Consider the following 13,745-nt stretch of genomic DNA (forward strand, 5'->3'; position numbering starts at 1 on the left):
GATTTAAAATGCTCTGACTTGCACACATGAAAGTCATACAGTTTTGCTAATCATTGTTCTGCATTTTTTTTAAAACGGATAAGTAAAATAGATCCTGAGCTGTAATCTAACCCCATTGTGCCTCTCTGGTTCAGGAAAAAAAGCTAGAAAGGACACAGACCTTCCTAGTGAGGATTCCGTTACTGTCATTTACAATAAGGGCACATCTTCACTGGCAACATTAAAGCGCTGCTGCAGTAGCACTTTAATGTGGCTTGTGTACTCGCGGCATAGCTCTGGGAGAAAAAAAACACCTCCATGAGGAAAGTAGCTACCAGCTACCAGGATTACTTTGGCTTGATCATATCTGATCTTGTGTATGACACTGGGCAGTGGTGGGATGGAAGGGAAGGCATACAGGAGAGGTGCGTCCCATCAGATGAAAAAAGCATCTCCTCTGGATTTTGATCCCAGACCCGCTCTAGAGCAAAATGTTGGACACTTGCTGTTCTGGCTCATAGCAAATAGGTCTATTGAGGGGAACCCCCATTGCTGAAATATGTTCTGGATCACTGAATTTATTTCCCACTCATGGTTGCGTGAAAACTTTCAGCTTAGCGTTTCTGCTGTGATGGTCTGAGATCCTGGTAGGTAAGTGGCTGATATGCTGATGTTGTGTCGGATGCACCATGTCCACAACTTTATGACTTCTGTGCATAGAGAGTGCGATCTTGCTCCTCCCTGTTTGTTTATGTGGAACATGCAGGCCACATTGTCTGTCATGATCTGTTTGGTTTTGTTTTCAATTAGAGGCATAAAGTGTGCATAGACATTGTGAACTGTTAGCAGCTCCAGAATGTTGATGTGGAGAGTTGATTCCGAAGGAAACCACCTGCCCTGTGCTGTGAGGCTGTTTAAATGGACAGCCCAACCCAGAAGGGAGGTGTCTGCTGTAATTATCATGGGGGGAGCATTTTGTGTGGGTACACCATTGTAACGAGTCCTTGACCTTCACTGGCATGCTTAGGAGTTTGTTCAGTCTGTGTTTGTGTGGAATGTACACTGTCCTGAGCCAAGCTTGCAGGAAGAGCATGCATAGTCTGGCGTGATTTACTACATATGTGGTCACCGCCATGTGACCTAGTAGATGAAGGCAGATCCTGGCAGATACTTGTGGACTGTGTATCATGGTATCAATCAAGTTTGTCAGGGCGACGAATCTCTGAGGTGGTAGTGATGCTTTCGCCTGTATAAAGTTTAAGTGGGCCCCAATAAAGTCCAGTTGTTGAACTGGTGTTAGCATTGAGTTTTGAAGGTTTATTTGTAGACCAAGATCTGTGAAAAGTGACATTGTCTTTTGCGTGGTTTCGACGGCTTCTTCTCGAGTGTGAGCCTTGATTAGACAATCATCTAAATACAGGCGAGTCTCATCTTACGCGCATTTAACATGCATGAATTCAGCTTTGCATCGTCGGCAAAAACAAAAAAAAGAGAGAAAAATAACCATTTAAATACTGACAGGTTTCAGAGTAACAGCCGTGTTAGTCTGTATTCACAAAAAGAAAAGGAGGACTTGTGGCACCTTAGAGACTAACCAATTTATTTGAGCATAAGCTTTCGTGAGCTACAGCTCACTTCATCCGGATCCATACTGTGGAAAGTGTAGAAGATCTTTTTATACACACAAAGCATGAAAAAATACCTCCCCCCACCCCACTCTCCTGCTGGTAATAGCTTATCTAAAGTGATCACTCTCCTTACAATGTGTATGATAACTAAGTTGGGCCATTTCCAGAACAAATCCAGAGTTTAACAAGAACGACTTGGGGGGGGGGGAAACAAGGGGAAATAGGTTACCTTGCATAATGACTTAGCCACTCCCAGTCTCTATTCAAGCCTAAGTTAATTGTATCCAATTTGCAAATGAATTCCAATTCAACAGTTTCTATGACATCATAATCAAAAAGGCTGACAAAGGAGGTGCTGTTGTCATCATGAATAGGTCGGAATATGAACAAGAGGCTGCTCGGCAGCTCTCCAACACCACTTTCTACAAGCCATTACCCTCTGATCCCACTGAAAGCTACCAAAAGAAACTACAGCATTTGCTCAAGAAACTCCCTGAAAAAGCACAAGATCAAATCCGCACAGACACATCCCTGGAACCCCGACCTGGGATATTCTATCTACTACCCAAGATCCATAAACCTGGAAATCCTGGGCGTCCCATCATCTCAGGCATTGGCACCCTGACAGCAGGATTGTCTGGCTATGTAGACTCCCTCCTCAGGCCCTACGCTACCAGCACTCCCAGCTACCTTTGAGACACCACTGACTTCCTGAGAAAACTACAATCCATTGGTGACCTTCCTGATAACACCATCCTGGCCACTATGGATGTAGAAGCCCTCTACACCAACATTCCACACAAAGATGGACTACAAGCCGTCAAGAACACTATCCCCGATAATGTCACAGCAAACCTGGTGGCTTTGTGACTTTGTCCTTACCCATAACTATTTTACATTTGGGGACAATGTATACCTTCAGATCAGCGGCACTGCTATGGGTACCCGCATGGCCCCACAGTATGCCAACATTTTTATGGCTGACTTAGAACAACGCTTCCTCAGCTCTCGTCCCCTAACGCCCCTACTCTACTTGCGCTATATTGATGACATCTTCATCATCTGGACCCATGGAAAAGAAGCCCTTGAGGAATTCCACCATGATTTCAACAATTTCCATCCCACCATCAATCTCAGCCTGGTCGAGTCCACACAAGAGATCCACTTCCTGGACACTACAGTGCTAATAAACGATGGTCACATAAACACCACCCTATACCGGAAACCTACTGATCGCTATTCCTACCTACATGCCTCCAGCTTTCACCCTGATCACACCACATGATCCATCGTCTACAGCCAAGCTCTGCGATACAACCGCATTTGCTCCAACCCCTCAGACAGAGACAAACACCTACAAGATCTCTATCAAGCATTCTTACAACTACAATACCCACCTGAGGAAGTGAAGAAACAGATTGATAGAGCCAGAAGAGTTCCCAGAAGTCACCTACTACAGGACAGGCCTAACAAAGAAAATAACAGAACGCCACTAGCCGTCACCTTCAGCCCCCAACTAAAACCCCTCCAATGCATTATTAAGGATCTACAACCTATCCTGAAGGATGATCCAACACTCTCACAAATCTTGGGAGACAGGCCAGTCCTTGCCTACAGACAGCCCCGCAACCTGAAGCAAATACTCACCAACAACCACATACCACACAACAGAACCACTAACCCAGGAACCTATCCTTGTAACAAAGCCTGTTGCCAACTGTGCCCACATATCTATTCAGGGGACACCATCACAGGGCCTAATAACATCAGCCACACTATCAGAGGTTCGTTCATCGGCACATCCACCAATGTGATATATGCCATCATTTGCCAGCAATGCCCCTCTGCCATGTACATTGGTCAAACTGGACAGTCTCTACGTAAAAGAATAAATGGACACAAATCAGATCAGATGTTAGGAATTATAACATTCATAAACCAGTCGGAGAACATTTCAATCTCTCTGGTCACACGATTACAGACATGAAAGTTGCGATATTACAACAAAAAAACTTCAAATCCAGACTCCAGCGAGAAACTGTTGAATTGGAATTCATTTGCAAATTGGATACAATTAACTTAGGCTTGAATAGAGACTGGGAATGGCTAAGTCATTATGCAAGGTAACCTATTTCCCCTAGTTTTTTCCTCCCCCCCCTCACCACCAAGTCGTTCTTGTTAAACCCTGGATTTGTGCTGGAAATGGCCCAACTTGATTATCATACACATTGTAAGGAGAGTGATCACTTTAGATAAGCTATTACCAGCAGGAGAGTGGGGTGGGGGGAGGTATTTTTTCATGCTTTGTGTGTATAAAAAGATCTTCTATGCTTTCCACAGTATGCATCCGATGAAGTGAGCTGTAGCTCACGAAAGCTTATGCTCAAATAAATTGGTTAGTCTCTTAGGTGCCACAAGTACTCCTTTTCTTTTTTTCATTTAAATACTGTACCTGTAGTCCAGGTGATTCCGCCCGCCATTACACTCAATGTAATTTTGACTACACGCGATTTTCGCTTTATGCGCTGACTGCGGAACGTAACCCCAGCGTAAGATGAGACTCACCTGTACGGGTAAATCATGACCCCTTGCTTGCACAGGTGGGCCGCCACCACTGCTAGAACTTTGGAAAACACTCGGAGGGTGGGGGGTTGGAGATTGATTGCTGTGATGTGGAGGACTGCGAAAAATTTGATCTTCGTTTGGGTGGTGTTTGCCTACATCTTTGAGGATAATACGGTCCCTGGTTCTTGTGTACAGAGCCCGTCTAGGACGTTATAACGTATGATACCTGCCCTGTTTGCATTTTGTTGCAGGTGTATAGATTCCTAGAGATCTAAGAGTGGCTCTCGAGTCCTTTAAGGAGAGAAGTGATTCGTTAATCTGGCTGGCAAACAGCTTCAGACCCTCGAAAGGAAGGTCCTTTACTGTTGATTGCACCTCCCTTGAAAACCCTGAAAAGTGAAACCAGGAGGCCCGGCAGATGCGATGGTCCTCGCAGCAGTGTCAGCGGAGTCCAGTGATGCCGGAAGGACTGTTTGAGCTATAAACTGGCCTTCAGAAATGCTCTCTCTTTTCCTCTGGTATAAGTTCAATAAAGTCTGCTAATTTTGAGTAAGTCATGTGGTCATATTTTGCAAGAGAGCTTCATAATTGGCAAATCTAAACTGTAATGTTGCCGATGAGTAGGCCTTGCAGCCAAGTAAATCCAGCCTTTCGCACTCCTTATCATAAGGTGTGAACCTGGAATAACGGTGCCTACCTCTTTCGTTAACAGTGTCCACCAAGAGAGAATTTGGGGGTTGGAAAATAAAAATTTTAGCCCCTTCGAAGGGACAGAATACCTTTTGTCCATCCTCTTACACTAGGTCGGATTCTGGTGGGTGTTTTCCAGATGGTTATGACGGGCTCCATAAAGGCAAGGAAATCTTGGAAGATGTCAATGTGTGGAGTATGTCCAAAAGCTTGGGCTGATATTCAGTAACCTCTTCAAGAGGGATTTGAAGTGTGTTAGCTATTCTTTTAAACAGTTCCTGAAACTGTTTGAAATCATCTCCAGTAGTAGGGGGCAGAGGCATGATGGTCTTGTCAGGTGAGGATGACAAGCTGGTTGCAGGGATAGCCTCCTGGTCTAACTCCTGATCTGTTTGCTCAAAAGTTTGTTCCTGGGAGATGTCAGGTGGTACTACTGGTTTTGGCGAGAAGTGTCTATACATTTCCCTGCTGCTTGGTGGCTTGGGAAAATATTGCCTGTATGCTGCCCATGAGCCCCAGAATGACCATTGTGGTGGGAAATCACCTAAAGTGGAGCACCCACAGGGACATCACTCGAAGAACTACCTCAGGCTATGAAATGATACACCCATTTTCTAACTTTTACCTGGTAAGGATATGTAGGTTGATGATAAACAGGTTGAGCTACCATTACAGGGGAACTGGAAATGGAACGTGACTTTAAATGAAAAAAAAGAGATAAATTAGAAATTTTAATACATTAATCTCAGGAATTGTTACTTTTACTAAAACATACACCTTAAGTACTATATGCTATACAACTTACCATTTTAAAAACAAAATAATTTATAAAGAATGGTTACTTACAGTAACTATGATTCTTTAAGATGATCACTTGCATGGATTCACACTGCAGACAAAGCACATGGCCTAGGCACATGAACTCAGAACTTTCTTGAAAGCAGTGTTCATTGGGGCTGCTCACATAGCCTATATCCTCAAATTCCCCCCACCCCCGCCCAATCCTGTGGATATGAAATGGAGTGCAGCTTCAAACCTAATTTAGGTTCCTTCCACAAAACACAAGATCTGCTGGAAGACTCTGGAATAATGGAACATATCGTACCAAAGTCCACAAGGTTGAAATAATTGAGGGCCCTGATACTAAAGGACACAGAGTATGTCTACACAACAAAGAAAAATCTGCAGCTCACCCATGCCAGCTGACTCATGCTCACGGGGCTCAGGCTGTCGGGCTCTTTCACGGCTGTGTAAACTTCCAGGCTCAGGCTGCAGGCCAAGCTCTGGAACCCTCTCACCCCGCAAAGATCCTAGAGCCTGGGCTCCAGCCCAAGCCCAGATGTCTACACAGCAGTGAAACAGCCCCACAAGTCCAAGTCAGCTGGCACAGGCCGACCGTGGGTTTTTCTTTGCTGTTTAGCCATACCCTCAGCACCAGAGGAACCAACATCAATGTACTGGGAAGCCCAGATTTAAGGCACTTGAGGTAGTCAACACCAAGGTAATCAATGCCCAGGTGCTCAACACAAAGGGTATGTCTACATGGCAGTTAAAAACCTGTGGCTGGCCCATGTCAGCTGACTCGGGCTTCTGGGGTTCGGGCTAAGAGGCTGTTTCATTGCGGAGTAGATGTTCGGGCTCAGGCTGGAACGTGATCTCTGGGACCCTCCCACCTTGCAGAGTCCCAGAGCCTGGGCTCTAGCTTGAACCTGAACACCTACACTATAATTAAAAGCCCTTTAGCCCAAGTCAGCTAGCATAGGCCAGACGCAAGTTTTTAACTGCAGTGTAGACATACCCATGATGTCTAAAAGACAGAATCCAACAATAAACTCTGTGTAATCTGTAAATTTCTTCCCAAGACATCTTTCCAATGCAGTTTCTTGGTAAAGATAAAATATTTGTCTTTTGGGGTTGAAAGAAAGGTGCTTGCCCTTCCCTGTTTAAATCCAGCACTTGAACTACCCCCATTTATCCTCTTCCCAAAACAAATATCAATTCTAAAATGTATGTGAGACAGATTGGGGGATATGTTTCAGAGTAACAGCCGTGTTAGTCTGTATTCGCAAAAAGAAAAGGAGTACTTGTGGCACTTTAGCGACTAACCAATTTATTTGAGCATAAGCTTTCGTGAGCTACAGCTCACTTCATCGGATGCATACTGTGGAAAATACAGAAGATGTTCTTATACATACAAACCATGAAAAAATGGGTGTTTACCACTACAAAAGGTTCCCCCCCCCCGCTGGTAATAGCTTATCTAAAGTGATCACTCTCCTTACAAGGTAGTGGTAAACACCCATTTTTTCATGTTTTATGTTTGTATCAATTTATGAATTTCATTTTTTGTGAACACTGTTATATTTCACCCTCCATTTTGAATGTAACCTTTATTGTGGCCTGAAATATTCATTATGGTAGCAGGAACTTGACACATAATAGGGAGGCTATGGCAGAGCCATCAGCATTGAAAGTGGAACACTGGGGTTGCTATCAGCAGGGCAACTGACTTTGAACTTTCTGCCCAGAAGCTGGTAGGGGGAAGGAGCATGGAAAATCCCCCGTGGAAAAACAAGGACAGAAAAGGCTGTTTTAAAAAGAGGAATACGCTTTAAGCAAGGGAAAACCATTTCACTGCCAGAAACAAAAAACCAAGCTGAAAAAAAAAAATGGAGGCAGGAGGGGCTTTATCTCCCTAAAGAACAGTGGTCAAACCCAAAGTTCCCAAAAGGGGGTGAGATCACACTGAGGGGACTGCATTCAAGAATTTATTTTCCATAGATCTGTAATTCTCTTATGCTTTTTAAGAGTAAAGTGTGTATGTGTATAAGAAATTCCTTTGTTAACCCTGTGTTCCTTGCTTTATGGCTACACTGACCCTGAAGGGATTAACTAGAAAGCTCACACAGCCAGGTAGACTCTGTGGGAAAAGTGTGGACACTGGTTCTGGGGTCTAGGTGGCCAGACTACAATGTCTCACTGCCCAAGAAGAGTGTTGTACATTGGGTCAGTGGATTCAGTGGTCACAATAGACTGGTGTCTATTCAGGGACTGGTCTAGATTGTGACTGCATGTTGTCACAAAACTCAGTAGTTCTTTCCTCTTACTGACAGCCAAAACCTTTCACAACATTTCTACATAGTTCTCTGTTATGAATTTCTTTCTGCTTTACAATGTCTCATCCTTTGTTCTATATTTAAAAAAAATAGGTGAGGCTAAATGAAGTGAGAACTTAAACTTAATAAACTTTTTTGTACTATTATGAATTTTTAAAGTCACAGATTCCCTAGGAAAAGACAAAGGCAAAAGCATTAACGTAATGTAAAACAGTTTGTTTTATTCAACACGATCCATGAAACCTGTACTAATGATCATCTGTTAACTGCAGTTACCTCCTGACAGACATATTAATTACATTATATGATGCAAAAACAACAAGGAGTCCTTGTGGCACATGAAAAGATGGGAGTTGCCTTACCAAGTGGGGGGTCAGTGCTAACGAGGCCAATTCAGAGTTGGAATTAATTTGCAAACTTGACACCATCAAATTAGGCCTGAATAAAGACTGGGAGTGGCTGGGTCACTACAAAAAGCAATTTTCCCTCTGTTGATATTCACCCCTTCTTGTCAACTGTTGGGAACAGGCCACATCCACCCTGACTGAATTGGCCTCATTAGCACTGACCCCCCCACTTAGAAAGGCAACTCCCATCTTTTCATGTGCTGTATATTTATACCTGCCTACCGTATTTTTCACTCAGTGCATCTGATGAAGTGGGTTATAGCCCACAAAAGCTTATGTCTAAATACATTTGTTAGTCTCTAAGGTGTCACAAGGACTCATTGTTTTTACTGATAGAGACTAACACGGCTACCCCTCTGAAACCTGTCATTGTATGATGCAGTTACAGTCAGAAAAGCAGCCAGTTCCTCAGCTGCCATCAAACATCATGAGAGACTAGGTGGGTAAGGTAATATCTTTTATTGGACCAACTTCTGCTGGTGAAAGAGACAAACTTTTGAGCTAACACAGAGCTCTTTGTCAGGTCTGGGAAACGTACTCAGAGGTTGTGTCTATACTAGAGAGTTTACAGTGGCACAGCTGTACTGTACTTCTTGGGGGGGGGGGTAGAAGGGGAGGCTGAAGGATAGGATCATATTTTCAAAGGGTAGACAACGTGCCCACGCCCCACCTGACCACTAGCTGGCAATGTTAGTGGTTGTTCACCTACTGAGGGAAAGGAGGGGAAAAAGCCGGGGCGGGGAGAGGTTAGTGAGTTATAGATTGTTTATAATAAGCCATAAATCCAGTTGTCTCAATTCAGTCCATGATTTTTAGCTGGCACTTACCATCCCACACTGGAAGCCTTACAGGATAACACCAAACAATTACAACCCATATTCAATGAGGACCAAATCCTGAAAGAAATCTTTCCCACCTCTTCTGGCCTTCAAACAATTCCCCAACCTCTCCATGCTCATGATCTGAAGCAAGCTCCACGCAGACTAGGACACACCAACTGAAAGTGGCGCACACCCTGCCAGAACAACAGATGCAAAACCTATAGATATATCTTCACTACTATGATGATCATCACCCCCAGCAACATGCCTTTCAAGATCTATGGGTCTTATACTTGCCTATCACAACATGTGATGTACATCACCCAGTGCACTAAATGCCCCAATAACAACTATGTGGGTGAAACCAGACAATCATTACGCTCTCGAATGAATTAACACAGAAAAATGATGAGACAAAACTACTATATCATCTGTGGGTTAGCACTTTTCACAAAGGAAACCTGCACAATCCCTTCAAAAGAAGAACCTGGGAACTTAAATTCGTAATTTTGCTAGATACGAAAAATCATGGACCAAATAGAAACACTGGATTTATGGTTTATTCCAACAATCTATAACCCACAAGCCCCCCGCCCCCAGTTTTTTCCCCCTTCAATACCCCTAGGAGTGAAGAGGTGTTAAGGGGCCACTTCACCTTGAACGGTCCCTTGAAATATGTGTATGTGACATGTATTTATGCCAAGCAATCTGCTCCACCTTGTATTTAGCTGGGAAACACTGAGTACATTTCCCAGACCTGAAGAAGATCTCTGTGTAAGCTCAAAAGCTTGTGTCTCTCACCAGCAGAAGTTGGTCCAATAAAAAATATTACCTCACCCATCTTGTCTCTTTCATATTCTGAGACCAACACAACTATAACAATATTGCCTATAATTAAAGATAATGTACAGTTAACAAGTTTCATGGTAGTAATTAATTTTCTTCAGAGTTTTATCTATTTTGTATAACAAGGAGAGAGGAAAGAAGAAAACATGGAAAATACAATAAAGAAGCAAAAGGAAACAAGCTTCATGGAACAGAACTTTACCAACAAGCCAGTTGTGAGACATATGCAGTATTCTCAAATGATAATCTTTCAGATATTACTTACAGGCCATGGCTGTGGAACAGATGCAACTTCAGGAGTATGAAAGTAAGCTACTCCATTGTGATAAGTATAAGGATATCCAGTTGAAGTGGTCAAGTACATTGTTCCAGCTGCTGGCATTATGCTAGATCCTACAATAAACAAGGATGGCTGAAATTAAAATTAAACAAATTTGCAGCTTTTAAAACAAGTGAAGTAATAGAAAATTCCAATGCACATTTTAATTGCCAAACATATAACAAATTTTATACTTGATATATCTACTCCATGTTGCTGCTCTGCATCTCTCTGTAACAGGAATGTGTCTCAAACAAACCACAGATGCTGCAATGGCTCTGGTGGAGTGCATTTTTGAATCCTTGGCAGGAACTACGCTTCTAGCTAAAATGTAACATAGTTCTCTGTATCTTTTTATCCAGTGTGACAGCCTTTGTTTGCTAATAAGCTCTCTCTGACATCTTTCCCCATAGGCTATAAATAGTCAACTGGATTTTCTAAAGGCTTTTGTACTCTCTAGGTAAATACATTCTAATGTCCACATTATGCAGATAAAATTCCCTGGGTTGGAAACAGGGCTTTGAAAGAAAGCTAGGAGGGAGAGGTAGTAAATGGAAATTTGACACCATCTTGGACATGAAGCTAAGTTTGGGCCTCACAATCACCTGGACCTTATGTACCTAAGTGTATGGTAGTCTGGCCATTAATGCATCAGTTCTCCAGCTCTTTTGGCAGAGGCTTTAAGATGGCTTTAAGAAAAGCTGTCTTTAGAGACAGATGCACCAAAGACATTTTCTTGAGGGGCTCAAAGGGAGGATCCACGAGTTTAATCAGAGCAAGATTTAAGCCCCAAGAATAGAGAAGGCTCCCTTGTAGAAGGAAAAACATTGGTCATGCCTTTCAGGAACAAAGAAACAGTACAATCAGAAAATATAGATCTGTTTTTAATATGCCTGACAGCTAAATGCTCCTTAAGCCTGGATTTAAGGAGAAGGAAGTTGTCCAATGTCCTGATATCAACTTGGGGAGCCTTCAAAATCATCTCCAATGGTGTCAAAACTACTCTGAGACAACTGCAGATTTGAATCAGAGAGGTAAGTACAGAAGCAGAGTCAAGTGGTGGAAAAGTATGTGGTGAAATGGGCAGTAGCCTCAGTGGTGGTCCCCCATTCATGCAGTGGGAGAGAGAAGGGGTTCTTGGGATCTATAGTAATGACATGTCCAGGCTGATTGGTGCTCAGAGGTCTGCCACTGGAGATGTGTGTTGAAGAGACAGCTATAGCGTTAAAAATCTCCGAAATACTCTTGTGTTGAAGAGTAAGAGAGACAGTTCCGCCTCGTCTTTTGTTTGTGCCCCTCTAGTGGGGAGAAGTGCTTCCTGTTCTCTTTCTGATTTCCTGGAGGAGTCCTGTGGTGCCATAACTGATGTATTGGTGCTGGAGGACATGTTCAATATAGGACTTTGTGCTGGAAGAGAGGGCAGTGGTGCTGGATGAAGGGTTTGACCTGGGACTTTTCAAGCCTTATGCCACAGTGCCAGCTCAGTTTTTACTGTTGTGCCATAAACTGATTTTGATGCCACAGAACTGACAGGACTGACCACTGGTAGCTGAGGGAGTCTCTCCCTTTATGGGGCTGTAGCGGGGTGGCTACCCTGCTCCTAAAATAGAAGGGGTTAAAAGCAGCCCTGGAAAGGGCTGTGGCTGGCTGACTGGGGAAGCAGCCGCAGCTGGGCGACACCCCAAGCAGGACCCAGCTGGCCTGTATAAAAAGGCTGTGAGCCAGCGGCCCAAGGAGTCTCTCTCCAGGCTGGGAGAGAGCAGGGCCTGGCTGCCTGCCTGACAGTGTACTCAGGGTGGTGCAGTGCTGGGGAAGGAGCAGGCTGAGTGGGGGCGCTCCAAGCTGGCAACTCCCCAAACTGTAGGGCCTGGTCCAAGGCCCATAAAGGTACTGGGAGGCAGAGGAAGGCAACAGGTCCGAACCCCCTTGCCTATGATGAGTGGCCTTTACACTGCAGTCTGCCCCAGGGAGCGGGGGCTTGGTGATGACTGGCAGTAGCCCAGACTGAGGCAAGGCGGGGATAGTGGGTTGGGGGATTCCCTAGGAAGGGGAGATCCAGAGGCAGAGTGTGGGGGTACTGCCAGGGGGCAGAACCCCAGAGAAAGCAGCACTGGGGTCTGTGAGGGACATGGGGGCTAGAGCTGTGGCGGATCACCGGCCTGCAGAGGGCACTCTGGTGGCTGGATTCCCGATGACTATCAGCAGGAGGTGCCACAGGGGTGAGTCTGCTCCTTTACAGGAGCTAAGTAGATTCCAGTCTTGTGCCTTTGGTGGAAGATGGTGCAGAAGCCCAATGAGAAGGGTTTGTCTCAAAGAAGAGGACCTCAGGATTGATCATGGTCTTGACACCAGTCATGGGCCTGCCAGAGTTTCAGGCTGTACATGTTCTGAGGCCAGATGAGTCTGGAGCCTCAAGTCTCTCTCCCTTCCGGCCTGGGGAGTAAAGGCATAGTAATGGTAAGAAAGTTGGCTTTACTCAAAAACAGATGGAACTGGATGTGGGCATCAGACTCAGGAATACCCTGGGCAAGAGGAGCACCTCTTGAAGCCCTTACAGGGCTCAGGACCTGTCATAGTTCTGGTAAAGGAGCCCAGAGATAGGCCAAGGGAATGGCTACTTACACTATTCTAAAGTTAACTAACTATACTACACTACACTAAACAATACTAACTATTTACAGACTTACAAGAAAAGGTTATAAGGTAGTCTAGCCCTGAGGACAGGACATGGTGAGTTCCGTCTGCTCTCTGCAGTGGCAATGAAGGAGCTAAGTCAGTTAGGGTGCATACTCCACTATATAGAGTAAGGCGATGATGTCATTCTTGTGTACTCCCAATGGAATAGGTTTTCAAGGCAGTTCGGCAGCTCAATACCAGGAGATGCCAAACCCACAAAATATAACACACAGAGGCCCCTGGAGAAGAACAAAATGCTTTATACTCTATTTAGTTTGTAAAACAAAACTCTGTAATACAGATAAAAGCAATTACAATGCAAAGGTACTGAAATATGACTGTCCTGGGTAAGCTAAGCCTTTTATCTATGGATTCACACTCTTTGACAAGACACTTCATCAGTACGATTTCAAAGTCTTCCCAAAACTCCAAAAATGGAAACTAAAAAAACAGGGATGCAATTTTGGATAAGCAGATTGTTGTAATTTAATGCAAAATAACGTTAAAAAACTTAACAGTAGAGCTGGTTGAAAAATTTCCAAATTCCCAATGTCGACAAATTTTTCATCCATTTTAAACATAAAAAATCAAGTTTTTATTAAAATTTAGTTTTTCAATTAGCTCTAGTTAACAGTACCTAAAAACGGTTCATACAAAGACTTTATTATGAATAATCTTTTGCTTTAAGAAAATAAATT

The 13,745-nt window shown here is 43.8% G+C and overlaps 1 protein-coding gene across 1 annotated transcript in view; it reads right to left on the minus strand.

Moving 5' to 3' along the window:
* Positions 1-13,745, minus strand: part of BOLL (boule RNA binding protein) — an 80,768-nt gene that overhangs the window by 32,556 nt on the left and 34,467 nt on the right. The window contains exons 6-7 of the mRNA XM_078848000.1: positions 10,318-10,445; positions 5,488-5,559 (exon numbers count right to left, since the gene is read on the minus strand). Coding sequence (XP_078704126.1) covers positions 5,488-5,559; positions 10,318-10,445 — 200 coding nt within the window. The remainder of the gene's footprint in view (positions 1-5,487; positions 5,560-10,317; positions 10,446-13,745) is intronic.

This window comes from Lepidochelys kempii, chromosome 11 (assembly GCF_965140285.1).
Source record: "Lepidochelys kempii isolate rLepKem1 chromosome 11, rLepKem1.hap1, whole genome shotgun sequence".
NCBI classification, from domain to species: domain Eukaryota; kingdom Metazoa; phylum Chordata; order Testudines; family Cheloniidae; genus Lepidochelys; species Lepidochelys kempii.